This window comes from Cheilinus undulatus, linkage group 19 (genome assembly GCF_018320785.1).
Source record: "Cheilinus undulatus linkage group 19, ASM1832078v1, whole genome shotgun sequence".
Classification (NCBI taxonomy): domain Eukaryota; kingdom Metazoa; phylum Chordata; class Actinopteri; order Labriformes; family Labridae; genus Cheilinus; species Cheilinus undulatus.
Window position 1 is genome coordinate 10,056,473 of NC_054883.1, and position 27,591 is coordinate 10,084,063.

General features: G+C 38.8%; 1 protein-coding gene across 3 annotated transcripts in view; it reads right to left on the minus strand.

Annotated features, from left to right (window-relative positions):
- Nucleotides 1–27,591, minus strand: part of ube3c (ubiquitin protein ligase E3C) — a 44,486-nt gene that overhangs the window by 4,834 nt on the left and 12,061 nt on the right. For all 3 annotated transcript variants that reach the window (XM_041814483.1, XM_041814485.1, XM_041814484.1), the window contains exons 12-20: nucleotides 26,717–26,803; nucleotides 26,169–26,326; nucleotides 24,317–24,543; nucleotides 16,779–16,883; nucleotides 14,409–14,496; nucleotides 12,589–12,686; nucleotides 10,734–10,866; nucleotides 7,540–7,787; nucleotides 2,587–2,799 (exon numbers count right to left, since the gene is read on the minus strand). In XM_041814483.1, the coding sequence (XP_041670417.1) occupies nucleotides 2,587–2,799; nucleotides 7,540–7,787; nucleotides 10,734–10,866; nucleotides 12,589–12,686; nucleotides 14,409–14,496; nucleotides 16,779–16,883; nucleotides 24,317–24,543; nucleotides 26,169–26,326; nucleotides 26,717–26,803 (1,357 nt within the window). The remainder of the gene's footprint in view (nucleotides 1–2,586; nucleotides 2,800–7,539; nucleotides 7,788–10,733; nucleotides 10,867–12,588; nucleotides 12,687–14,408; nucleotides 14,497–16,778; nucleotides 16,884–24,316; nucleotides 24,544–26,168; nucleotides 26,327–26,716; nucleotides 26,804–27,591) is intronic.

Sequence of the window (27,591 nt, forward strand, 5' to 3'; positions counted from 1 at the left end):
ACGCCTGTGACAAGTTCCGCCCCAGGCAGCGTCCTCAACAAGCTAGCTGCAAGCTAGCTAACTAGCTGCAGTGGCTTAAAGTTTTGCGGCTGAGGGAAAGAGGATTTCTCCTCTCTTGGCTGTGTGGACATATTTCAGACAGACGCTGCTGCTGGACAGGTCTCTCCCCTTAGTTTGCCAACTATGTCTACATCTTTATCCATATATAACCGCCATATGAGATCGTTCACAGATAAAAAATAAAACACTCCTATGGCTGAGGTAGCGCGAGTGCTGTCTGCAACAGATTGAGATACTCAGAGAGGGAAAAGTCTGCTGCTGCATGTCTCCTCTGCTACATTGATTTTACTTCGCCATCTCACGTCAGATTTATAATGAAAATATAAGCTGTCCAAACTTAACGTGGTTCAAGCAGGACAGCTGCTCTCTTTATACCCCCCACCCCCTCACTCTTGTGATGAGGATGCTCATCACAAGAGCGTCTTTTATAAAAAAAATCTGTGCCAGTCTTAACTCTCCATTTATTAAAATCAAGGTAGCAATAAACAGAAAATAATAAAAATTCATCACTATAACATCATATGCCCCATATTTCACCTTATTTAAATCTCATAAGATGAATAAACTACAGAAATGAACTACCTGCCACATTAATAGGCCCCTGTGTAAAGTATGAAAGGCTGATATTGAGCAGAAATGTCTGTTGAAGTCCACATGTGTGTAAATAAGTTTAAGAAAAAAATCTAAAATGGGAACACAGGCCAAACATTTTGATCATTATTATAAAGGGCTGCAGAAAAAGTCCATATTGGTGCTTTAGAGTGATCTAAGGATTTGAGGAAATAAAATGTTTGGTACAGAAAATGTTTGCTGTTTTAAACCAAGATGTTTTAACACAAATGTTCATAGTTGTGTTTCTAATTTAAAGATAATCAGGTCTTTGTTGTTTTTGTCAAAGAGATGAGAAAAGTTTTTTTCTGTAAATACGTGAAATTTTTGCATAAAATTGCCTGATATTGATCCTGGGCCCCATATCGAATCAAATCAAAATTGTATTGTGGCAGATTTGGTGATATTGGAAAATATCGTATAGTCCAAAATATCGATATCGTAATGGGATGAAACTGGTGATTTACATCCCTACTGGTTATATGCACACAGTCTAGAGTAAGGCTCCAGTCAAAGGATATAAAAGTCACCATCATCTGCTGGCTGCGGTAAAGTTTCAAGCTGTGTTTTCACATTATCTAACCTTTATTTTCCAAAAATTCTAGGTAAAGTCAGAGAGGAAAAAGGTGACTGCTTTAACACATGTAATTCAGCTTTAATTCTTCAGGCAGCCTTATGGAGTTTTAGGAAGTGTAGCACCAATAAATGTAAAATGTCCATGTATTTCTCTTACAATCAGAGAGCAGCAGAGGACTCACTGTCTACACTGTATGGCAATGTTTCAGAACCAGACTAGTATGAAGGGATTTGCTCACATTTTGTGACATTAAAAATAAGAAACTACCCAATATTAGGTTCCTCAAACTTTAATTTTTGTTGCACTGGTATCAAAAGAGGTAGTGAAATTATCTGTAATTGTACTAGTATTCTATAGAAGTTTTAAGTTCTGGTATCTTGATTTTCGACAACCCTACCTGAAAAAAATCCAGAGTATAAACTGCATCAAGGATGAAAAAGTTTCTTAAAATGAGCCAGACTTGATCGGCAGTGACGCGCAGACAGCCACATAACTGATAGAAACACACCACATGTTATTTGTTTGACTGCAGTCAAAGCCAGACACACATGAATCAGCACCTGTCTGACGCACTTTTAACAAGAGCTGATTGGTTAGCTTCACAAAGCTATTCACTGCAACAATAGTAAGTAAGATTGTATTATCAAGTGAGGGGTTTCTCTTCTTTTTACGATACAGTGTGTGGTTCACTTACAGGTAATCATTTTCTGCTTTTTTCTCCCCCACACAGCAGATTCTGATTATGTGCTAATGTATGAGAATTACCGGCCTTATCTTGCTTGCTTTGGCTATCTCACGAGGGCAAATGGAGGGCAGACTGCTCCCGTGTGTGCCTAATCTTTCATAAATTGTTTTCCCTATCGTGTTTGCGATGCCCTACTTGTGACCAGGAGGGCTACATTGTAGTTTGACCCTTTCAGGTGTTGTTTGAGGAGAGCTAATAAGACGCGTTAAGGCCCTGAGTAAACAGGCACTCTTGGGAGAGTGCAAGTCTGAGTTGGGGTGGCGACAGTGGCTCATCTCTGCAGCCTTGAGCTTTGGAGGGGGACGTGCTTAAGAGCAGTGAGTTGCTTCTGTCAGGCGTGTAGGGAGATTATTTCAGGGGGGAAATGCAGGTGGAATGGTCAACAGTGCTGCTGTGTTCACTGCACTGCAGCAGAGCTTAGGGCGACAGCAGTGACGTGCTTTATCTCCCTCAGAGCTGAAAAGTGGTACATCATGAGGGAAATGAATTATTAACGCCACATAGAGAAGCCAAACAGGAGATGGCTGAATGAGCACTACTGACCAGTGCAGAAAAAGAAAGAGAATGTGAATCATTTATCCCCAAAGCCAGTCACCTGAGCTTCTCCCAGATCGTTGTTGACCACTGTAAAGTTGAGGCCCAGCTCCTCCACATCATCCTCGTAGCTCTTGAGGAAGAGAAGATTGCGGTACATCTCCGGGTCCAGGGAGGCAAGATGGTGGATGTCCACATCAGCGCTAGTGCCCAACAGTTTGGACAGGAAGAAACTGGCAAAGGGCAACTCTACCAGCATGTTCTCATACAGTGCCTGTTGAAGAAAAGCAACAGTGTTTAGTGGAGGCAACTGCAGGCCAAGGATATAGTTCCTTTAACATGCTTCGCTCTCAGAAAAGGCTCAGAGAAGGGCTGCCTCCCTAAAAAACCTTCAGTCAACTTAGACTCACTTTTTAAGCTTCATCCTACTCTTAGTAATGCTGGATTAGCAGCACAAAAGACTTGCACTGCAGGAAAATCCATTCTACAAAAGCATGTCTGACTCTGCTATGGCAGGTAGTTGTCCCCTTTCTTCTAGTAATTACAGGCCCTCTTCTGGTCAACCATGCAGCATCATCAAAAGCAGCTACCTGGTTGCATGTTGAACTGTGAAAACATGGACAAATTTTACAGATCTGTACTTTTCGTACACACTTTATACCAACTTTTGGTTTGAACAGGATGAATACCACCTCTAGCTCATGGTGATGTCTTACACCAGACAACGGCTCATGCAATGCTTAACATTTATGCTGTTCAACTTCCAGGTCATAGCCGAAGTGGTAGTGATGTTTTGTTCCTAAACAAGCTTGTTTTATGTGCCAGCTCTTTGTGTGAAATGGTGGTAGGCTCCCATTTGACAGCTGGGTAAAATTCATTCAACTTTACCTGTGTAAGTTGTACTACAAGAAAAAAAATCATTGCTAGTTCTTTTTTAATGGCTGTACATGCTACTCATTGTTAGTCTCTGCTGTTCAAAATGAATAACAGACATGCTGTTAACTGCCTTGTCTGGCAGTTATCTCCCACCAATGTTAGAGACAATAAAAACAACTCAATAGAGATAACCAGTTATCTTCCTTATGCTTTTGTTGTCTTTTGCAGTTCTCAGTGAGACATCGGTATTAATTTCAGTCAGTTATAAAACCATACAAAAAGCGTAAGAACTTTGACGTGCCCAACTTTCAACACAAACAAACGTTTACAGCTTGGTACAAAAAAAGTTTTAGTATGAATTGCTGATTTCTTTGTTTGTTAAAAATGTGCAGGGGCGAATTTTTTACTTGTTTGCTGTATCATGAGTTACTTCTACTTCTACCTTATCTAACAATAAAAGTCCCTGTAAAGGGAAATCCACATTTTTGTCAAAACAGTCGAGATTTATTGAAGTAAAGTTGCTGTTAACATGTAAAATCACTGAGATCTATTTGTGACTGAATTTTAGATTTAGACAGGAAGTTTTGCACTTTAGTAACTAGGTTTAATTTGGGCAGGACAAATCAATTGCCTATGGTATCACAGGGTGCTATGGGAATTATCCCGCCCACCTAATGCTACAATGATGTAACATCACAGAGCTGTATTCTCAGTATAGTCTGTTATTAGCATTAACATCAACAGCTAACTTAATGCTATATTTTGCTCACTGTGAGCTAAATTTGTCAAATCTACAAGCCATGGTGTTCTATGGGTCATTACATCATCATAAATGACTTGTGATAGAAAACGGACATTTGTCTCTGCTCTGGCACAAAGCCAAGCAGCTGCGCTCTGGTCATAGTGCACCATAAGGTTGGGGGGGGGGGCTAATTGCTGGAGTGTTTATCTATTTTTCACTCGAACAAGGTGCAGCAGGCACAAACATCTCACCTGCTGAAGGTGTGCTTTAATTCATATTTCAATTGTATTTAGTCCAGGATGATTAAAAGAAGCATGTTGTGGCTTTGTCTCTCTCAAAGCAGCAACAATTCAATCCCTCCTGTCTGTTAGCACTGTGATGCTAAATTTCAGTAAATTATCCAACAATAGACATGTTCTATTCCTACCAAGTCTGTCACAATAAAAGCCTTTAATTCTAATCCCTCTTGCCCACATAATCCAACAGTAGAAATTACTAATTTTCAGGATTTTGAAGCTTAATTTTCTATACTAAGAGATGTTTATCATGACTGAAATTTGGCCTGATGGTTCATAACACAGTCACCTCTCATATAAAAAATCTAAAATACAGATTTATTTATCACTTTACAGGGACTTTAAGAAATCTTTTTCAACATCACAATCACCATTACTGTGCCTCAGAATGTCTCTACAGATAGGGTGAGCAAACTAGGGCTGCATCCATATTTTACAATGAACTGTAGAACAACTTTGTGACTTAAAATACTTTTCAATATCCTGTTCTCAAACTCAAAACTAATACAGGAGGATATAGTAGTCCAGTTCGATGTTCTTTTGGGGATAAAGAGAAAATTACAGCCACAGCTTCCTAAATTAAGAGTACAAGCCAAAAAAAATCTGACTTTGTTACAGTCCTTGTTCTAATATTAACAGAGGTCTTGTTTTTCTCTTGATTGTGACAAAACATAAGAAGACATCCGAGATGTACTGAAGCCTGCTTTAAGTACTTAATCCAAAATTCTGACTACAACATAAACATAAAATTATTACAAATTTTCAACTACTGTTTCATCAAAGAATCAAGTGACAGGATGTGAATTCTGATCACACCAGTAACTGAGAGAGAAAACCCAGTCGAAAAAACTGGCTTCCTCTTCCATCCACCTCAAACTTTATAAACGCCAATTCTCACCTTGACCTTTAGTGCCATTAAGAACCAGAGCCGGGCAGGTGACTCATAAAACCCAAAGCTAATGTACTGGAATAGTCCGAAAAAGAGCCCGTTGGAGGCATTAAAATATACAGGTCTTTATAAATGATAGCGCTAAAAACCCTGACCGCATCAGCTAAATGGATTATAAATCTAGAGGATTTCCATAATGCATGCATCTTAAACACACACGCTCGCATAAATCATGGCTATTTTCTAAACACAGGTTAATTGCACAACTTCAAACATTGTCTATTTTTTATGCAAAATAATCCACTTAGTATTTCTCTCGTGGCCACAGCTCGTTTCAGACCATATGCGCCGCGTGGCCCCTTGAAACCTATCAATAACACTTATGCCGGGAAGAGGCAGCAATAAGTATATGGGAAAAACCTGTAGCCTTATTTTTTCAATGCCACTTACTTTATTTATGAGTGTTTATTGCCAGAAATTGTGCCAAAATGACTCTGCCTGGAAGGAATTAATTATCATGGCCCAGGCCTTTTAATATAAGTGAGTGCAGTGGCAACGCAATTAAAGCAGATCGCGGCACCATCAGGTGGAATAAATGCCAGCCACATTGCAGGTGCGCTCTGTTAGCTGCCAAATATGCTTCTTAATTTACAACATTAAGAATCAATAAAATTATAATGCCTTTAAAATGCATCTCTATCAATCAGAGGGGGAGTATCAGTCACTCGGGATCAGAGGAGGAGAAGAAACTTTCCTCCATTGTGCAGTTAGCAAAGTGGAGAGGCCATTTCTGATGAGGTTGGAGGTTTTGTTCTAATGAGAGAAAAATGAGGCTCAAGCAGAACCTCCAGCAGGTCATATTACATAATGGGAAATGTGATTTTCTCCCACTATGACTCAAGAAAAAAAGGGACTTTTGAACTTAGATTTGGGACCACAAAAGCAAAGTAACCTGTTTTCACCATTTGTGTCTTAAATCTTTCATCCTGTCAGCTTGGGTGGACAAGTGAGGAAGAGGGATGATGACCGGCCTCTATTCTGATGTTCAATCCCATTTCAGTGAGTACCCCAGACAAGCCACTCCTGCCTGTAATACATCACCTCCACAACAATGGCACGCCTCGGACATTAATTAACAATATTAATCTCCTGTGTCCTTTGAGCCGCAGCATGCACTGTGCACACTGCAGCGGCGGTGATGCAATCCCAATCTATATAAACGCTCGCCTTTTTATCCAGGGCTATAACGGCACTAAACAAATATCAATACACCTCTCAAATGGCCACTCAAACGTCCATTTTTATGGAGAAAGAGGAACTTAAGGTAGGGTTAATTGAAAGTCAAATTCAAATTAATTTCCCCTCGCCTAATTGCCTAAACCATTAGCTATTGAGAGCACAATAAGGAGAGTGGGGGCGGAGAGCTTGAAGCTGCTGATGGATCATTTCTCACTTGAAAGAACCGAAGAAGAAGAAGAAGAAAAAGAAGAGGAGGAGGAGTTAAGATGCTTGGATAAGTGGATCAGATTAAGAGCAAGAAGAGACCTGGATGTTCTTGACTGTAAAACAGATCAAAATGCTATTACCACATGCTTTGAGCGCTTATTTATGTCCTGTCTGTGAGGGCCTGCTGATTTAGTGCCAGCCCAATGCGATCACTACACAAACAAGAGGTAGGAATCATCGGCTAATGGAAGCCCTAATTGAGAGGCGACCGCTTGTCATGAGGTAATTCCTCTACGGACAGAGATGATGGCCCCCCCAGAGAGGAAGGCATCTTGATAAACAATCGCTACCACATGCATTAAGGATGATTTAGAAACATTAGGCTCTAATAAATAGTGCCATCAGAGGAAGGAAGCGACGGAAAAACAATGCCGTCAACAGATTATGCACAGGGGTAATTAACTAAACTGAAGCTCAGAGAGTTTGAGGTTCAAGTTATAGCCTTAAAGCTAAGACCTTTTCTGAAACAAATGACCGTAATTTCTCTAAACACTGACAGCCTGCAGAACAAACACAACAGCCTCTGAATTAACATCAGAAGTGAGGGCAGCCTCAACTCTGACTGCTTCTGATCCTAATAACTGATGTATTGAGCATCAAATAAAGGCAGTCTTTGCTTTTTCAAACAGCTTAAACTTCAGATATTCCAATATATTTCTTCCAACATTCACAACATTACCATGTTCATCAGTGGATACCACTCACCTTTCCGAGGATTCTGCCTAAAAAGTAGTAATGCCTCGTGAAAGAGTCTCCGACCAGCATCTCTGAAGCAGGGCTAGGAAACAGCAGACCCTCGTTGGTTGTCTTGAAAAAGCCCTGGTTGGGATTGAAGCCCGACTTGAGGAGCTCGTTCAAGAACTCACGAAAGATGCCGCCGCCATCGATGCCAGCCTCGTCCAGGCCGTGAGCGTTTAGTAGGTGGACTCTGATCCGTTTCTTCAGGTCTGGTTCTGAGGAGGGGTTCATGAAGGTACAGATGTAAGAAGAAATATAGCAGAATAAAACAAAAATGACAATCTAAAGTGACTCTGACCACCCTTAAGTCACATCAAATTATCTGACAATCTTTTATTTGTTATATTTGAAGCTCTCTCTACCAGTCTGTGATGCTTTCAAACTTGTTTATAAAAATGTATTACCTTGAACACAGACATCAGATACACTTAAAGCCTTTAAGCTTCTTACTTAAATGCTTATCAGGTTTGAAAGGAAATTATTAACAAAAATCAGAAATGTGATGTATTGAATGGGAATAAAACACTGATATTTTGCCCTCTTATTAATAGCAATATTTAACCCTACAAAGTATAACCACAGATCAGCTACTTGTTTTAGCAGTATCACGGCTTTTGTTTTTCTGATTTCATCTTTATTAAAGAACCACTTTCTGTCATTCATTTTCCTTCGAGAATCTATCTAACCAACGAGACATTAGCTCATAAACAGTTGTGCATAAACCAACAATTAAATACAAAAAACACCATTAAAACACATAAACTAAGAATTAAAGCCCATGATGTAATCGTAATGGACGAGATAATGTGAAGTGAAGGTAAGGCAAGAGAAGGAGTGGGACAGCAGAATGAGACAGAAAATAAAACACTGCAAAAACAACTGGTTACGGTAACTTATAATTCATAGTTAAGGTTAACTAAATTCTATGATAAATCAATATGTTGTGTTTTAAGACATTTTAAAAAAAATCATCATAGAAAAAGAAAAGTAGTTGCTCAAAAAAAAACACAAGTGTCCAGGCTGCCTTTTAAGTTAACTAAAATTGAGATGATTAGTTGAGATCAAGTGGCATCCATACAAAAACGTCCAATGAACTTAATTCATGTCTGAGCCAGGATGCAAAACAGAGACCTTCTAGCAGTAAGGCAGCTGTTTGAAGAGGCTTCATGGAGCAGTGAGTATCAATTAATCGCAAATTATATTAAATTGCAATATGGCCTGCTGCAATTTTCAAATCGCAGAAGGTGCAATATTTCTTTAACTTAAAATTTGTGTCAAAATACCAGTTTAGAACTTTTGTTGCAGCAGAGATGTTATGCATTACATATCATGCAATCATTCTAGTGCCATATTTTTAGAATAGTGTACAAAAAATCCTCTTTTCTTTGTTTTTGTATGTTTTTCTTATTAAATATGAGAATTATATAAAAATTATCATTCCCTTTAATACAACAGGTCATTAATCTTGCAAAGCAGATGGATTTGCACATTTCCGTGTTTCTCACTGGCGAATCCATCTTGCAAAGCTTCCATCGGCACAGTTTGGGCCCAGTTAGAAAGTGGCACTAGACTAATAAGGAGTAAGAGGCAGTACTTTTGGGGGCAGCAGAGTCATGAAGTAAGCAAGCAGCAACAAGAGGCCAGTAAAATTATGGTGGAGGACATTAGCATGGATGCTGCTATAGCGTCAGTTTTATCAGAACTTGACGACATTTCTTCGTTAAAAGAAGAACAAAGAACAGCAGTGAGTCGTTTTTCAAAAACAACAAAATTTGTCTACAACATGTCTGCAGTTGCCATGGTTCACGTTTAAGCAGTTCTCTTTGGAGTTTACTCGTTGGCAGAGGCTACGTTGTCATGCGTTTTGTTGCTCTGTTCGGCCCGTTAAGATGTGACACAGAACGTTCATCCAATCACACTTCGAGTTTTTTTTCAAAGGCTCTGCCCTTTCCCAAACACTGGCTATGGGAGGTTTATCAGATGGATGTGTGAAACAAATCCACCACAATCCATCCAAAACATCACTATTAGATATTTTAAAAAAATGTTCTGCCTAGTTTAATCAAATATTGTCTTGGTTTTAGTAAAGAATGAATTATTGCTTGTTTAATCACATATAAAATCACAATTGCAATATTGAGTACAAAAAAAATCGCAATTTCATTATTTACCCAAATCGTTCAGCCCTAATTTTGGGTTGTATGTGTTCAGAGCATTCAGCTAAATTTCCATTTTTAGGGGATTGCTTTACCCTTCAATGGATAGTGACAGCTGAAAATTTATGTAAAAAGCCAGGAGAGAGGGAGGGGGGGTGACATGCAGGAAGATTTTATAGATGCCATCAGATATCAGCCTTAAATGCTCAACACTCAACCAGGTGAGCTGGTAAGCCAGCCTGTTTGTCTTCATTTAACTTCATTTCAATAACAACTTCTTCAGAGAGGATTAACGTACAAGCTCTCATGCTCAGTTCTATCACAGTTTGGTAAGAGCTTGGGTCAGCTCTGTTTGGTTCAAAAATACAATACATACAAAGTAAACTTTTGAAATAAAACCCATTTGTTCTTGTCAATTTGGTAAAAAAATGCATTTTTTCTTTGTATCTGAATGTACTTTATGATCTCACAGCCAAAATATTTTGCAAGAAGGCGCTTTCTTGACCTGCCGAATATTCAAATCAAATTCTATACGAGGTCATCATTCAGAATAATTAATGTACAGTGATAAATCAAGGTGGCTATAACTTATAGACACATAAATGATATAGATCATGTCTTCAGCCCAGGTTGCCTACTACTCTTTTTAATCAGATTGCCCCCACTGAAGTGCCCTTTCAAATTCAAACACAAAAGAGGTGACTTAAAATAATTGATTCTGCTTTTATGCGATCCATTATAATAATCAGAGCCACAATTATGCTTTACCGAAATTCAATACTCTGCACGAGGAGAGAGCTAACCTTCATCTTTAATGCTAACTGGAAGCTTGAACCTTAAGATTTTATAGAGATGCAGTAACAGCAGCAACATTTACTACACTGTGCTTTCTCTCCTTGAAAATTAATGCAGGCATAACAAAGCCACTAAGGCACATTCTCCGGAGAACTTGCTGCATAAAGAGTGCTGGCTTTGCATGTTAAAACACTGTTATGAAATCAGTACCGTTTTCTGGAGAGAGTTTATCGTAGGCGTCCTCGTAGATGTAGTTGCGCCTGATGGTGACATTGATGCCGTCAGGGAATGGCCCGTCTCCCTGCACGTCCCGTTTGTCAGCATAGATTAACCTCTGGAAGATCTGCAGTAGAGGTGCAAATAGGCGAGTGGTGAATCCTTCAGTAGTCAAAAGTTTCTCTGTGGATTAATTCTGCAACATTTTATTCATCCTCTGTGTTTGACCATCTTGTTAAAGTTTTTTTGCAAGTTTAGAATAAAGAGAAATAGCATGAAGAAAGAAAAGGGATCTCAAGCAATGATCAATTTAACTTAAAACAAGAACAAAAACCTTTACAGACAGGTATCTAAATATTACAGTTACAAAAAAAATATATCCACACCTATACATGACCCCAGTGGTCTCTCAATGGAGAACGCTTCATACATTTTTTTACACTGAATGATATGTGACAATACCAAGGCTTTTCCTGAAGAATGGAGTAGAAATACCCAAACAGCCCTCTAAAACTAAAGCCATAATCTTTAGAGGTCCCTCTGTTGACAGGCCACAAAGCCCACACCCTCAATGTTAACAGATGGGAAGTGAAGTATAGTTTAAATTTAAAATACACATAGGAGGGTAGTACTCAACTTAAATTAAACTTAACATAAATTCATCATACGTCTGTGCTGAACAGCATATGTTTTTAAGACTTCATTTGACTAAAGACAGGGAAACACGCTCCCAAATTCAGACCCTTCATGCCCTCATTATCAAGGACAGCCAGCATAGAACTTCCCCGTGTTCTGGTGCTTGTGCCATTTTTAAAATATTTTCGACTTGCATTTTTGGTGCCTGTGATCAGATGTTCCAGGCAGACATCGCTTCCAATCCTACGTGTGCCTCAAGTGATTTCTGATTCCAACTTTGGCATCAACAGCACAAGAGAAAATAATCTGACTTGTCTTTTCTAGGATAAAACTTCCAAGCCTAGAACAGCAGGTTTTAAATTTAAATTTAATCTAATAATGGGTCAACAGAGGCAACATTAATCTTAATTGGCAAGGATTGGTTAAAAGTGGAAAAAACAGGCAGAAAAAAAGTGGTGGAAAGAGTTTAAAATTGACAAAAAATAAATGTTAAATGGCAAAAATGTGTTAAAATTGATGGGAAAATTGATGAAAATGGGTTACAACTGGTGTAAAGAAAGTGTAATTTAAAAAATATTCGTAGTTTTCATAGTGTTTTTTAGGGAGTCTGGGGACCCCCTCTCAGTGTCTCATGACCCCCAATGGGGTCTCGACCCCAAGGCTGAGAACGACTGCATTTGACTGATGTATTTTAGCCTGTAACTTTCATCAGGGTCATTAAGAAACATGCTAACATATTCTACTGATGTGGAGATACATGTCTGCTAAAACAGGGTAAATATGGCTCCCAATAGATATAATTTCCTGCTTTTTCTGGTTCAGCGATATGCACAGATTGTGCTAGAAATAGGCAAGCCTTTTATTCTGAAGATTGTTTTTGTGTGAGTTAGGTGCACAAGACTTGGCACTCATAAAGGCAGTGAGAAAGCCTTGACTTGTTTACATGCATGCTGAAATAAAAATCAAGCCATGACACTGTTGTTACACAACTGTTATACATAATGCCTGAAAAAGCCATAACGGTCATTACTGGGAAACTGTTACAACCTAGCAAACCTTTGCAACCTAGCAACAGTAAGCACCAGTGAGTAATGCTCTGATATTTAGGTTTGCAGAACAGCCAACGCTCCAAGCAGATTAATGGTCACTGACTCTAGTTCTGCATTTCAGCATGTGTGTTTCTTGTGTTGTAAATGGTATAATTGCACAGTACCTTAACTCGCTCCTCAAATGGAACCACAAAAGGAAGCTCAGTGAGGATGGCCAGGTGTCTCTCCTCTGACACAGATAGCTGTGGGGGCTCAGAACCAACTGTAGAGACAAAACATACAAGAGCTTTAATTTTCATCTTTTTTTTTTTTTTTTTTTTTTAAAACAAGACCTCTTTAAATGCATTTCAAGCATAGCATGACAAGGAAAATGATCATTTTAGCTGAAACTTCAGTGTAACCAATTGCATAAGCCTTGGCATTTATTACTGCAAAAATTGTGAGAAATACTACCCTTGATCATGGAAGGAAATATTTACTTTGACTTGAAAATTAAGTCGGTCAAATCTCTGCACTCAATCTGAAGGTATCTGGTGGTCCTGTATTACGAAGTTAAGGTTAAACCAATCTGTGTGCACCCAGTTAAGTTTGTGCCAAATGTAAAATAAATGCAAAAAATAAAGAATTCAATTGAAATATACCAGAGAGAAAATTTTGATGGGATACACCACCTTTTTATAGAAAAAATTTAGAAAAGGAAAACTCTCCAACATCGGGGTTGCTCTGTTTATAACAGTTATCTAACAGTATAATTACTGTCCACACTGCGACCTTTTTCAACTAAGACCTAATCCACCGTTTACAGGCCAGCCATTAAGGATGTTTCCATCTTACACATTTTTAATCACAGCCTTTTAATAGACCCAACTGTGAGCAGACCATCAACCTGCCGGTCTCTTTCCATTAAGCTTATGTTTGTTTTGTATTAAACTCAGGGTTTAAACTGTTTAGCTGACCAAAAAAAAAGCTACAATAGCTAAACCGCTCTTCACCCTCCGCACTTAGCGTCCACTGCAGCTCAATTATTCTGCACAATTAGTCAGTCTGATCTGCATTTTGCCATCAGGTTTCCATCTTTGAGGAGAAATATGGCCCCAGAGTGGTCAATACGTCGCTCATTCATCAGCCACAGGCCTGTCCATTTAAGGAAATGAGAAAAGGGCAGACAAACACATGGACCAGATGTGGCTGAGTTCATCAGGTACTTTCACACTAATTGAATTTATCCCATAGAGCCTCCGAGTGGGATCAGGCAGATCATACACACATTGTTATCAGCTTGTTTTCACACCATACTTGATCCGGATGAAGCCCTGACTGCCTGCAACACTGGATTTCCTGGCAGTCTTATCAAGTATGCAGAGATAACATTTGGAAATTCACCTTTGGGTACCAGTGTCAATGACTTTTTTAGGCTCTTTGCTGTCCTGTGCAGTGTGAGAAATCTTTCCATCATAAGGTCTTTCTTCCATCCAGCCTTAGGGAGTTATTTTACAATTCAATTTTCTCCTGAAGTCCTTCTCTCTATCTACTAAAGACAGAAATTATATAGCTGAATCCTTATGAGAGATAATATCGATGCTCAGTGGAGTGGTGTATGAACAGCAAACACAGAGAAGGTGACTTTGGACAGCAATTAGGATGATTTCCTGGACTATGCATCAAGCTGACACAAGCATTACTGTATGTGCTTCTAAATTCTCTTTCATAGCCAAGTGAGCTGCTTAGTACTAAAAATGACAATTTAAATATAGATAACAGCTTTCAGCTTTATTTGCAGGATGCCAAATTATCAAAAGGATCTAAATGATGCCAAGCATTTTTCTGATCAACCTGTAAGCAAAAGCATGATGTTTCCTTTCAAATAGCATTGGTCAATGCAAAGAGCTATAGTCTTGTGACTTAATACACCGTGCTTATTCTTGGGTTTTGCTTCTTGAGACAAAGATTTGCCATCACAGGAACCATTAATATTTTACTGTACCATCAAGTGTTGATTGAAGTGGCCCAATGCGGCCCATTCTTCGTGTTCTCCACACGTGTCTTGCAGACGGAACGTACAACTGTGTGACCTGCAGAGCAGAGAGCAGGCGAATGAAACTTCAAATCATAACTCAAATGCCTGAAGATTACACTTCATTAGCTGCTTTCTTGTATTAAAGTATTTTACTACTTTTCAAAGCTTTTTCATATCCTCAATAGTCGAGAGGTTAAGAGGTGGAAATTGCAGGGCAACGTACGATATGATGCAAAGTGATACAAAAATCATGTGAGATGGGGAAAGTGATAACAAAACCATCACAACACAGTAATTCAGGGAAATATGATATAATACAATCAACATACAATGATGCAGCATATTATCTTTTTAGCTATGAAACATAAATTGATCCTAAAACGGTAGTGTGCTGGATTATAATAATATTGACTGCAATCAGGTATCAGTGTCCCATCGTATCACTGCTTCATCTCTGTGCTACTTTTCCCCACTATCTGACATTATCCCTCAATCTGCTTCTTCTCCATCTCCTATTACAGATTGTTCTTTACTGCAAAGTAACTGTAAACTGACTTTTTAACCTTTTTTTGGTTTGCTTTTCCTGTCCTTTTACAAATAAGATAAAAATTCAATATCTTATGACTAGGGCTGTCTGCGTTAATACAATACTTGGGAAGCAAATAAAATCCAAAATAAAGACATACTTCTTTTTACATTGCATCAATCATTTGGTATTTTGTCCTTTTATGTCCCCCGAAATTAAGTTTTGAATGTCTCATTTTCACTTTAAAACATCAGACAGCTCAGTGTAGAAGTTGAAATAAATGTTTTACCTTTTTGCCTTTCTCTTTAGCTATTTTCATTTACTTTCCTAACAACAGAAACTTCCTTTTTCCATGGTTAAGCTAAGGAAATACATTCAATCTACCAGAAGTTCTTTATTTTCAGGGGAAAAAATTATGTTTTTATCCAAACAGGAAGTAAGTAGCTTAAGACAAATTAAAAGCTAAATAAACATCAATTTCATAACAAAATCTCAAAGCTAAATAGTTAACTTTAACTGGGTTACTTACACAGAATGAACAATAACACTGGAATCCTTGTTAAGTGCAAACATTGTCACATTGACTGGGATCCCGGATCATGATTAATGAGTCATTTTGTACATGCACTCCTGCATACTATCTGAATGTCTGACAGTATAATGGTTTTTAACAGTGTTTTATTTCATAAAATAAGCACACTGAAGTCATTTCCTTCCGCTAAAACAGTGGTTCTCAACTGGTGGGTTGGGACCCAAAACTGTGTCTCTATACAGAAACCCTAAGTGGACATACAATAAATTCATGCTTACGGTTTTTAGGTTTCCCTATGAAGCTGTGTAAACTTCAGTATATGTCTCAAAGTTTCCATTTATTAATCTCCTTTTCTTTGGATAAAATACCTGGGTTCCCAATGATAAAGGAAATTCCTTGTGAAATTACCAAATTTCCACCCTGCGATTGGAAAATTGTGCAAATTAAGATACACGTTTGCATATCTGTCTATAACAAAGTTATTTTAAACATGTTTGTCTTAGCCTGTTTTCTAAAGTGGTTTTTCTATTTAGGGTCTAAACTGCAACATTTTTCATTAAAGGAATTTGAGTGGTGGTACATTTTCAAGAATTTCTCTCAAGGAGGAAGCTGTGGGTCCTTACGCTCCACCAGTTGAGAACCATTACTCTCCAAGTCCTGGGTTCCAAACCTGGGGTCTGGGACCCCCTTAGGGGGGCGCAAGTGATTTCAGAGGGGGTGGGAGGGTCTGTCTGCTCTGGGGTTGTTAAATTTGGTTCACTTAAACTATCTAAAATCATGATAAAACACATATGGATGCTTCATACAAAGGTATTTTGGTAATAAAACTTGTATTTTGGGCTATTTGGTTAGGCCTTAAACAATGAAAACAGTTAAAATTGATTTGTATTTTTGACAATAATTATCAAATTTCAACATACGGTTAAAAACTGTAATTGCAACTCTAAAATTGCATCATTTGACAGCCCTGATCATGTCTAATAATCAATAACCACACAAATGATGTGTTGGTGTTTAACATGCACAAATACCTACACAGCTTTAATCTTGTCCAAAATGTAATCTTGTTTTTTAAGGGAAGTTAAACAAAAACTGGTCTTTATTTTGTAACTGTAACTGATTTTAATCATTTCCTAGTAGGAAGCTTAGTAATTACAGCCCAATATGATCAGGCTTTTAATCCTCAGATATTCTATTTCACAATGGCAAAAAATGGCAAAACATGACACTGAATAATGACCAAATCTAGAAAATAAACACTGTGCTTCCTGTCATGTACCTTATCTGCTCGGATGTTGACCTCCTCAGAGAGCCAGTGACCTGCTGGACAGAAGGGTCGTCTGATGTCGCGAGCTTTCACCATCTTCACCAAGTTAGTGATGACCTAGGTAGTAGATCAAACACCCACAGACACACATCTCATTACTGAGTCTGTTTATGTACAGTACATGCTTTTCAAAGTAGAGAATGAGAGGAAGATTTTTTTTCTCTATATGCTTCAACAGGATGTGGTGCCATTGCTGAGAGAGAGAGAGGAAAAAAAGCAATTTGAGAATTCAGCCATTAGTGCGCCATTTATGGGGAGTATAAAAGAAAAACGATCTGTGCTGTCCCTCAATGTCCAGCCCTGTTAATTACTGATGAGGTCTGCTGACATCAGCCATCGGGCCGAGGATGCAAAGACATGCGAGCAGCCATTCAGAGCACAACGGGTACCAGAGGACTGCAAAAGTCCACTGTCATTTGTTATGATTTTGAGACTTTACATGCATGGGAGATTACATTTTCCTTCTTTTCTTTATTTGGAGTCTTTAAATAACACTATAATGTTTTCTTCCAAAGTGTTGTTTTTCCTTCTGTCGTTTTATTTTTAGTAAAGCACTAAAAAAGCCTCTGGAACAAAATGTGTGACATAAACAAACATGCCTTGCTTTGAATGTTGTCTTTAGTTTGACATTTTGTTGTGTCTACTTTGAAACTCTACAATAATGATATACATGATGCAGTCAACAAAAACACACTGCCTATATAAAAAGATAATAGGGATTTTTCAATCTGGCTTTTGGTTTTGACCACAGTAACATGCCAGCACAAGGATTTGTAGTTTTTTAATGTCATTGCAATCAACCCATCAAAAAGTCTGAATTTAGCTCAGTAAATTTGAAAAACACTCATTGGTATAAAAAAGCTATTCTTTCTCACTCAGCATGTGTATGCTTCAAGCACTTGATGGAACAAAATGGCCATTGGGGTGGGAATAGCAGGCTAACTCATTATATGAGAAACAGTACAATAAGATACGATCAGATACAGTATGTGTGATACACGGCTCTCAGAAATAGTAACAGTATGATAGGTCAAATCAATGGGAATGTACACTGTAGTTATCAGAATCTATTGACACACTCTAGGTATTATCCCTACCTTTTGAACAAAGGAATTTTTTTCCATGGCTTAACCAATTTGTCTTACATGGAGGCGATCATGCAGATTTCTTACGAAATGTCTAGTCAGATAATGGGAGACAAGAGTCTTAAGGAGTCTTATGCTGAGCTAAAAGGCTAGGCCCACCTCTTTAACAGCTTTTCTCCCTTGTTCTGACATAAATATTCTTTAATGGAAACAATGATATAATATTTACAAAATAAACGTAAGCAGTCATAGTGGGTTCTTCTATGAAATAGTTCCTTTTTCTGAACCCCAGGTCACTGTTTATTGCACAATGAAAAAGCCAGACTGGGGGCGCACAGATGGCCTAGCGGTCTAAGGCGCGACCCATGTACGCCGGCGGCCTGGGTTCGAATCTGGCCTGTGGCCCTCTGCCGCATGTCTCTTCCCACCTTCGTCCCATTTTTAACTCTATCCACTGTCCTCCACTGCCAAATAAAGACACTAAAAAGCCTAAAAATAAATCTTAAAAAAACAAAACAAAAAAAAGGCAGAGTGGTACCAAATGAACATCTGTTTGGGACCGGCTCTAACTCCTGAGTTGAGCCAAATTATGTAGATTTCTAAAAGGAGAAAATTTCTCATCACAAGGAGAGAGGCTAGACAGACATCAGCTGGGAAAACACAAGCAAGATCAGTGACAAACTGTACTGAACCAAACCAGACCGTCTGGTGGGAAAGATCTAGTGCTGTCGGTTGATTAAAAAAAAGATTGAATTCATAATAGCCTTTGTAATTAATTTCTTGTAATTAACCAATAAACCATTTCTTGCAATGACTGGAGAAATATTGCATTACTGGTAGATTTAAAGATAATAGAAATGAAGTGTTTATGAACAGTATCAAAACTTTTTAATAGCTTTTGAAACAGGAGACAAGAAGACCAAGGGCCAATCTAGGATGCTGCTAATCTGTGAAATACAGATTCTATCCACTAAATTATAAAAATTAAGAGCACAGAGAATTTTACATGTGTTCACAGTGAAGCTACAAAGCTTCTTTAGCCAGTTGTGTGATTGCACCAGTGTGCAATTAATCAGAAAATATTTTTTAATCACATTTTTCGCCCTTGTGATTGATCAATGGAATATTTTGACAGCACTAAAAAGACCACAGACAGGCGTTATCTGACTCTACCCCTCCTGAGTTTAGACGGAAGCTTTATATCCATGTCTGCTGGTTTTTCTGTTGGTGCTTAATAAACTATTTTCCCTTAATTTAGCACTGCTAATTTAACACTCGGGACACAAAGTAGCTCAAGATTGTTTAATTTTAGCAATCTCAACAAATGCCACAACACAACAGTACAAGACTGGGGTTTTGTAAGCACTTCTCTATGCAGAAATCACTTCCTGCCTCCATCCTGAGGTCTTTGCTGTGATGTGATGTCATTTGCAAACTACCTATAAAAAAATTCTGCAGTAATCAGTGTATTGCAGGATGTATTTTGGCTTTATTTTGATCAAGGAGGGACATGTTGCACACATATTGTATGTTGTGTAAAGCATGAGGAAACAGCAGATAAAAGAGACAATTTTTTAAAATCTCACTTCAAATCATAACCACAACACTCACTTTCCCATAATGCATATTTCCCTCTTATTATGCAGGCCTGTTTCAAGTAGCATATTGACTGGGCCTTGGCTGGACATAACCGGCTCTGCTGTTGCTATGGCCAGTTGCCTTCAGACACATAACCTCATGCATGTCATTGCATGAAGATTTGTTAAGGGAGCTGTTACGTCTGCCAATAACAGTCACAGCCACTCTATTTCCATATAATACCGAGGCCAGATTATTTCAATCGAACTGTTCGTCTCTAAAGCACGTCATTTTCATAGAACGACGATCAATCTCGGCCAATCACTGCGATGCAACCAGAGTCGGCAATAATGGCAAGTGCAAAATGCTGTAAGAGGCATGTGGCGATGGGTTTGGAGCAGGCCTACCCCCTGACTCTGGGAATGAATAAGCATTCCTTAATTAGCCCATCGGGTTAAGTGCAAGCCTTAATGGGCCTTTCCCAAACTCCAGCGTGACATCGTTCTCCAAACATGGCCAAGAAGAAAGTTCCATTAGCAATATTAATACAAGCTTAGTTGATCATTTTCATTCAATTAACTTCTTTCAATTAAATAGATAGCTCGACAATGGAGGTGATAAAAGATGGGGAGGGACGGCTGATGACACGAACCAAACATTAGCGTGTTAGGGGTCAGCGGCGTTAAACCGACTGTAAATCCCACCGTTCAATTTGGAAAATGCATTTCCCCTGCTCCCCACTTCTTTAATGGGTCGTTTTAGCTGACAAGAGGCCTTTGAGCAGATCTTTTATGAAAATACCGACGTGCTCTTCGCCGATTTGCCACCTTTCACAGAACTCCAGTGTTTCTCCTGTCAGAGACTAACAGCCAAGAACAAAGTCGCTTAATTACCATTTCCTTGATTGAGAATGGAGAGGAGAAAGGAAGAGGCGAAATGAAAGGGTGATGTGCGATGAGAAAAAGAGCCGAGGAGAATGAAGTTAATGCTGTTTTCTGCCTCATTTCCTCTCAGTAAATAAGCAATGGATAACCTCCATGGCAGCGCTCCACCTTGTCTTTGCCTGCTCAGGCATACAGGCTCGATCCCCATTAAGACACTTTGCTTCAGTGAACAGAGAGGTTACATCAGGATTATAACATCTATCAATGAATCAAATTACACACTGAATAAAGAGAAAAACTAGTAGAAATGTCATGAATCCTCATAGACAAATGTCTGCTTTCAAGTGTCTGATACTTGTTACTGTTTTCTATTTGGTTTTAAGCTGCTTATCAAGAGTATTTGGATTGTTCAAATTTTTTTCAAAACACCATCTTCAGCCCAGAGATGTGGTGAACACATGCATTCTTTTTTATTTATTATTTTGAAAAAAATTACTACTTTATGGACTAAGTTAGTTTCTTGACAAAGTTTTCCAATTTCTTTAAATAACTCCTTGCAGAAAAAATACATTTAATATTGGACCATAGTTTCATGATCAACAGAGGCTTGTAGTTACATGTATGAAGAGGGAAGATTATACACACTAGGTCTGCTCTATTATGGCAAAGATCATAACCAGGATTATGTTGACTGATATTAGGATATCAGTAACTATGTATTACAGTTTATGTATGAATTACAAATGAAAAAAATGGTATGACTTCTCAAAACAAAGCTGGTTCAAAATGACTGAGATTCTCTTAGATTTATTTTACAAATTTATTTTGGGGCTTTTTGCCATTATTTTGATAGAACAGCTAAAGAGAGACAGGAAATATGGGGGGTGAGTGGGGGAACCGAACAGCGCGAGGATCAGGATTTCATCTTGTGACCAGGGCGTCGAGCCCTGCAGCCTCTGTATATGGGTGCCTGCTCTGTCAACAGATTCTAGTGTGTCATCCTTAGCACTCTCACTTTTCAAACTAAGTGGAGCACATGCCATTCTCCCTCTGTTCTTCACTTAAATCAGAGAGAGAGAGCTGTTTTGGTGGGAGGAGCAGATGACACACAACTGTAAAGGAAGAGGCTGCCCTCTGTTCAGTGTAACACAGCATATGGCGCATTAATAGTTTTTTTTTGATCATCCTGTCTTCATCATAACTGGTACTCACAACTAGATCGAGGTGATATCACTCATATGTTCCTAGCATGCCCTAGGTTAACCTCCTTCTGGCAGAGAGTTATGGAAAAGATTAGTGATAGCCTAGGAAAAGAAGTTATACTGACACCTGCCTTATGTCTCTTAAATAGCCTGGAAGGTAATGAGAGAATAGGCAGAGTGCAAGCTCAGTGGCTGAGGGTAGCCAACATTTTAAAAAGATTTTCCTTCAAGATTTGTCACTCTGCTTGCTATTTTGCACACATGTATGTTTTTATTTCTATTGATTTTATTTTTGTCATTGCTTTGGTCTATATTAAGTGTTTATTTGTTTATACTAGTATTTTTCATGTCTTAATTTATAATTATCAGAATTATCATTATCATTATTATTGCTGTTGTCACTATCGTTTCTTAATTTATGTTCCTATTATAGCATTATTATTATTATGTGCACATTCCTGGATACTTTACTCTCTTTTTTGTCTTTTTCTTGCTATCATAATCTTTTTTATCTTAATCTCGTAAATTTGCAGAATGATGGGTTAAGATACCTTCGGTGCAATGTGTATGACAGAGAGGATGTTAACATATCTGTGTGTCCAAGTATAGTTGTATTTCCTTGTCTTGTTTTACTCTGAGCAAATGAGTGACTCTTGTAAAAGTGTTAATACTGTTCCTGATATTGTAGGAAACAATAAAACATCTAAATAAAAAAAAAGTGGTACTGACTAGGACAGGGGACATACCGAGTGTACTTGATGCATGAGATGTACAAAATTACTCTATCACGACCACTGAGTATAAATCATGAGGAAGGTTGTCATCTGGCAGCCGTTCAGATTTAAATAGGAAGATGTCAAGCAAAATGTGGTAATCTCTAAAATATGCCACAAGATGATGCCAAGATTATGGCAGCAGTGACACAACATATCGCCAAAGACATGACCTCAGTAAGTGTTGTTGAATAGACAGAATTTAAAAATCTTATAGAAACACTTGATGCAAAGTATGATTTGCCTGGGTACAAATTTTTGCTGAAAACTCCCTGCTAGAGTTGTTCAGTGTAGAGAAAAGATGGCCCAGTAGCAAACAAATGTGACACAATTCTCCACAGCTACAGAGCCTTATCCCAGCCTAACAGTTCATAACATGGACAAATGAGGGTTTAAAAGTTTATGCCTCCAAACAAGCTTTCTTCTCGATGATGGCACAGGAGAACCCCTTGGTCTGAAAGATGCTCTCATGTCATGGAACTTGTCATACACTCATCAAGTGTGCATCAGCACAGATAAGAAGACCACTGTCGTCAAGGCTGTGAGTCTGAATGGGGGGACTAGACTGAGGTGTTTTGGGCATTGGCTGCATCTTGTAATTGGTGAGGTTTGTGTGGATTTGTTTCACTCTTACTGAGGAAAATAATCACCACTCTTTTTAATCAACAATCGTAAATATAACAGAGACAACATTTTATAACTTTCCATACCTTACACAAGACTGAGATCGTTTCATGATTTATGCATTTTTTTGCTGAAGGCCTGTCTAGCCATTATCTATTTGTAAAAGGGTACAAGGGAACTATTTTTCAAAATAAAAAATGTACTAAATTTAAATTGACAATAATTTTTACCCTTTCTGCATACAAATTTTAATAGAGCCAATAGAAGGGTCTACTTTAATCATCATACTGGTGCCATTTTATGCATCAAATGGCTGAATTAAACACTTATACAGTAATTTAGAGATTTCAAAACATCGCAATCGGCAAAATCCACTGCAATAGGAATTTCAGGCCACTCAACATTTTGATTGTGGGAAGCCTAAATGATTACTGAAATGGAAAACTTGATTAAAATAATAGCACTTATACAAGCTCCACATAGTTGAGCTTTCTGCATGCTGTTTAAAAAAAAAACAGCAGGCAGAAAAAAGACATGCATGCATACTTACTGACACAAATAGTTTGTGAAATAATGTTCTGATCAGAGGTCTTGTTCTGGTGATGTTTTTTAAAGGTCATAGTAATATGCTTAAATAATATTACATTCATTTTAGCTATGCATTGGTACTTGGTACTTTGGAACATTTCCTGATTGTTGTCTATGTAGGTTTTTTTTTTTTTACTACAGTATGTTTGACCACATCTGCCACTATGGTATTTGTCTGCCTGATGCTGTAAAAGAAAATCTATGCATATGTGATTGCTTTACAGCCCCCAATTTAAAAAAAAAATCACTTCTAAAAAGCCTCTAATTGTGATTTAATTGACTGTTTTGTGGCATTAAGTAAGTGTGCAGGCTTGTCTCTCAATTTCTGGTTGTACTTTTGTGTTGCCATGGCTGGCCACTTCAATTTTAATTGAAACGTTTACATCAACATGGGTTTAGATTTATAAAATATGCAAACATGCACAAAGTCACAATGTCATCCACCCACCCTCCCACCTTATTACCCATGCTGTGTTTAAAGACTGTTGGAAATAAGAGACTGTGCAGGAAGAAAAGGAGGACTTTTTTTTTAATGAACTGCATCAAATATCAGCACCGAAACATTTCCCCCAGAAATGAAGTGATGAATTTTTTGAGAGCCCCATATTTGACGTTTTTCAAACATTAAGACAAAGCCGATTTCATACCTTACTGCAAAAGTGATAACTCTGCATTCAAACTGCACTGATGGTATAAAAATTAGGAAAATTAAAAGCTGCTCATTTTTTCATAATATACTGGTCCCGTCTATCTCACCTTGAAGAGCTGTACCCAGCGTTTCTGCTCGGCCTGGATGCGTTGCTGAACCTCTGTGTTTGTCTTCACGCCCACGCTGCGGAAGGCGGCCATGTACTCCTCACGGTGCTCCGTTTTGGTTTCGGGGTAGGCCAGCTTGATGATTCCCAGGCATGCATCCCTCAGACAGCGGGACAGAGTCACCAGCTCTAACAGCGTGAAGGGCATCATGGAGGACTGTGTCTGACCTGTTGAGAGGCAGAATGGATTCACAGTCTTTTACAGATATTGATTTTTACATTTACATGGCTGCAAGACGCTGTGTGACTACTGAAAACAACAGGTGATGAGATTGTATTATTTTTCTGAGGCTGCCAATTCAGGGAGAAAATGATTGTGCATGCCTGCAGGATTATAAGTTTTAGTTTGATTTTAAAGAAGCCACGCATGCAAAATAAGCAATGACAAGCATATCTTCAGATGGAGATTAAAAAACATGTTTTCTGTAACACACAAAAAAATTCCCGCAGTTTAACAAACTACAAACTGTTTTTTTCAACGCTTGAACACTGCGGTGCTAAAACAAAACTGTATACACCGAAACATTCTTAAAGACTTTGGGATATGTTCCTTTCCCTTTATATATAATCTGTTTATTTCTATTTTTCTGCTCCTAACAAAGACATGTGCCCTGGAAATGTATCTCTCAAATAAGTCATGAAAATCAATTAATCAGTGTAGCATTTAAAAATGGGCCCAATAGGAAGTTGCACATCACTGAATGCATTGTTACATTATATATGGCCCAGGTTATAATTTAATGAGAGTATTGTCCTGATCATAGCAATGTGCAAATAATTTGTTAGACAGTGCTGAGAGAGCAGGACTCTGGGGGAAAAAATCAAGGCATATCAAATAACATTTTATTTTCCCAAATCTTCCAAAACTGTTTGAAATACTTTCTGCAAAATTCACACTTTGCATATGCAATGAAAAGTCTAAAACCCTAGAAAGGAGTGGCTCCTGTGAGCCTCACTGCAGTTTGTTTGGACAGCTAGAAAACTTCAAACGTATGTGCCAAGTTGAGCTGGAAATTACATTGTCAAAAACAACAAGTTTCAAAATAATGTTTTAAAGAAAGCATGTATTGATTGATAAATTAAAATATATCCAGGGCTTGGTCACAGTGGCAGCAGTTCTAAGCAGGCCAAACTAAGGCATCCCTGAGACTTTCCAACTCCTGGGGATCCCAAGGTGTTCCCAGACCAGACAGGATATACAATCCTTCCAGTGCATTCTGGGTCTTCCCTGAAGTCTCCTCCCAGCTGGATGTGCCCAGAAGACCTCCAAAGAGAGGCGCCAGAAGCTATCCTGATCAGAAGTCTGAACCACCTCAACTGGTGCCTTCAGATGCACACGAGCGGGGGCTCTACTTCTAGCTCCCTCAGGCTGTCTGAACTCCTCACCCTATCTCTAAGGCTGAGCCCAGCCATACTCCAAGGAAAGCTCATTTCAGCCACTTGTATCCGTGGTCTCATTCTTTTGGTCATTACCCAGGGTTCATGACTGCAGTTGAGGGTTGGGAGGTAGACTGACCAGTAAATCGAAAGCCTTTTGGCAGAACTCCTTCTTCACCACTTTGGAAAGAATTTATGTTTTGCTTGATAGATAATATGCTCTACTAAATGTACACATTTCAACACAGGTGATTTAAAAGCAGTGGATTAGTGTGTTCATGGGATCCTTATTGCTCTTTTTGAAATGTGCATAAAGGCTGTAGGGTACAAAAAGATTTTGACCTGATCAGGTAAGTCAAAATCTTATTTTTCAGTTCTAAAAGCATCCAGTTTTGCTCTGAAGACCTCAACCCTACCTTCCATTTCATGGCCGAAAAACTCGCTGTCATGCACAGAGATTAGGGAGTGGCTGAAGAGAGAGCTGAAGAGATAGAACAGGGGAATGATGCGGTTGGAGTCCTCGAATGACATTGGAGACCCTCGTGAGATCAGCTGCAGCAGGGGCACCATGGAGCTGAAGAAGGAAAGGCCACATGTGAGACAATAACTATAGACACACGAACTGATAAACAATACTCACATTTCAATTCAAAGTGCTTCGTCGTTTGCATTAGAGAGACTGCAAAAAATTAGCAAAAATATTCTTCACAGTTGACCATGGTTGTCCAAAGTGCAACTTTAGACCAGCCTCGTCTCTAGTTGTCTTTTTCTTGTCTTGTTTTGGAGCCTACGGTGGTGGTGGTGGTGGGGGTGCATGTTTTCTGTTCTCTACTGTTCTTGTTCGCTCTGTCATATGTACATCTAATGTATGACTTGAAAATTCAAAAATAAACCTAATAAAAACAACAATACTCACATACTATTATAAATATATTTTTGGATGATCAGGTTTAAATGAGCTCACCCAGTGATCATTTTCGTTGTCATCGATGTTATAAGGTGCCAGAGATGCCTCAGGAAACGTGCGTTGAAAGCTAGGCTGTACAGGAGCCTGCAGAGAGCAAAGAAGAGGAGAGACATTCAATTTAAACCTTTATTCATTAACAAAAGGACATGAGTTAAAGAGCTATTTCAATCAGATGACTCAATCAGTGCTAGCACACAGTAAAAACTCTCCGTCAAACTGTCTGCTACGTTAGGACTGTTAAGATTGCCCTGTTAACCATAGGACGCAAGTAAAAACACTGTTATCCAACATTTTAGAATTTTCTTGGCCTTTTCTCTCCCCTTTTATACCTCGTGAGGGGCCAAAAAGAGATTAAATGAGCCATTAAGCTTTATTTAGGCGAGGCACCTTCCATTAGTAAACTAGTTGCTGGCGAGGGTACCCGGCTTGGGTCATAAACAGCCCCCTGGCTTCCTGCTGGAGCCCCATTTAACTTAATGGCCAGGGGCGCAGGACAATGGAGGGCGGAGGAGGAGGAGGGGGGCGCCTGGTCCTTGCGGTGACCCCGCAGCGACAGCATGCTTCCACACTCACAGCGAATTAACGCCAAGGAGGGCCTGCATACCTCGCCAAAGTCGCTGTGCTGTGGCACAAAGGTGCGAAGCTGCTCTTTGTTTGAGTGTGCGTGTCCTTAAATTGCGTGGCTTTTCACACAGAGGGTAAGTACAGGTGACAATAATGTGTTAAGTAAGCTGAAAGGTAAAATAAAGTGCCCCTGCATATAATAGGCCCTTGTTTAAGAGTGACAGTGCTGACACCTATAAGGATGCTTGCCTTTAATAGGGCTGCATCTTGTTTTCTCAGAAGAGGATAGGAGGAAAGGTCAGCAGAGG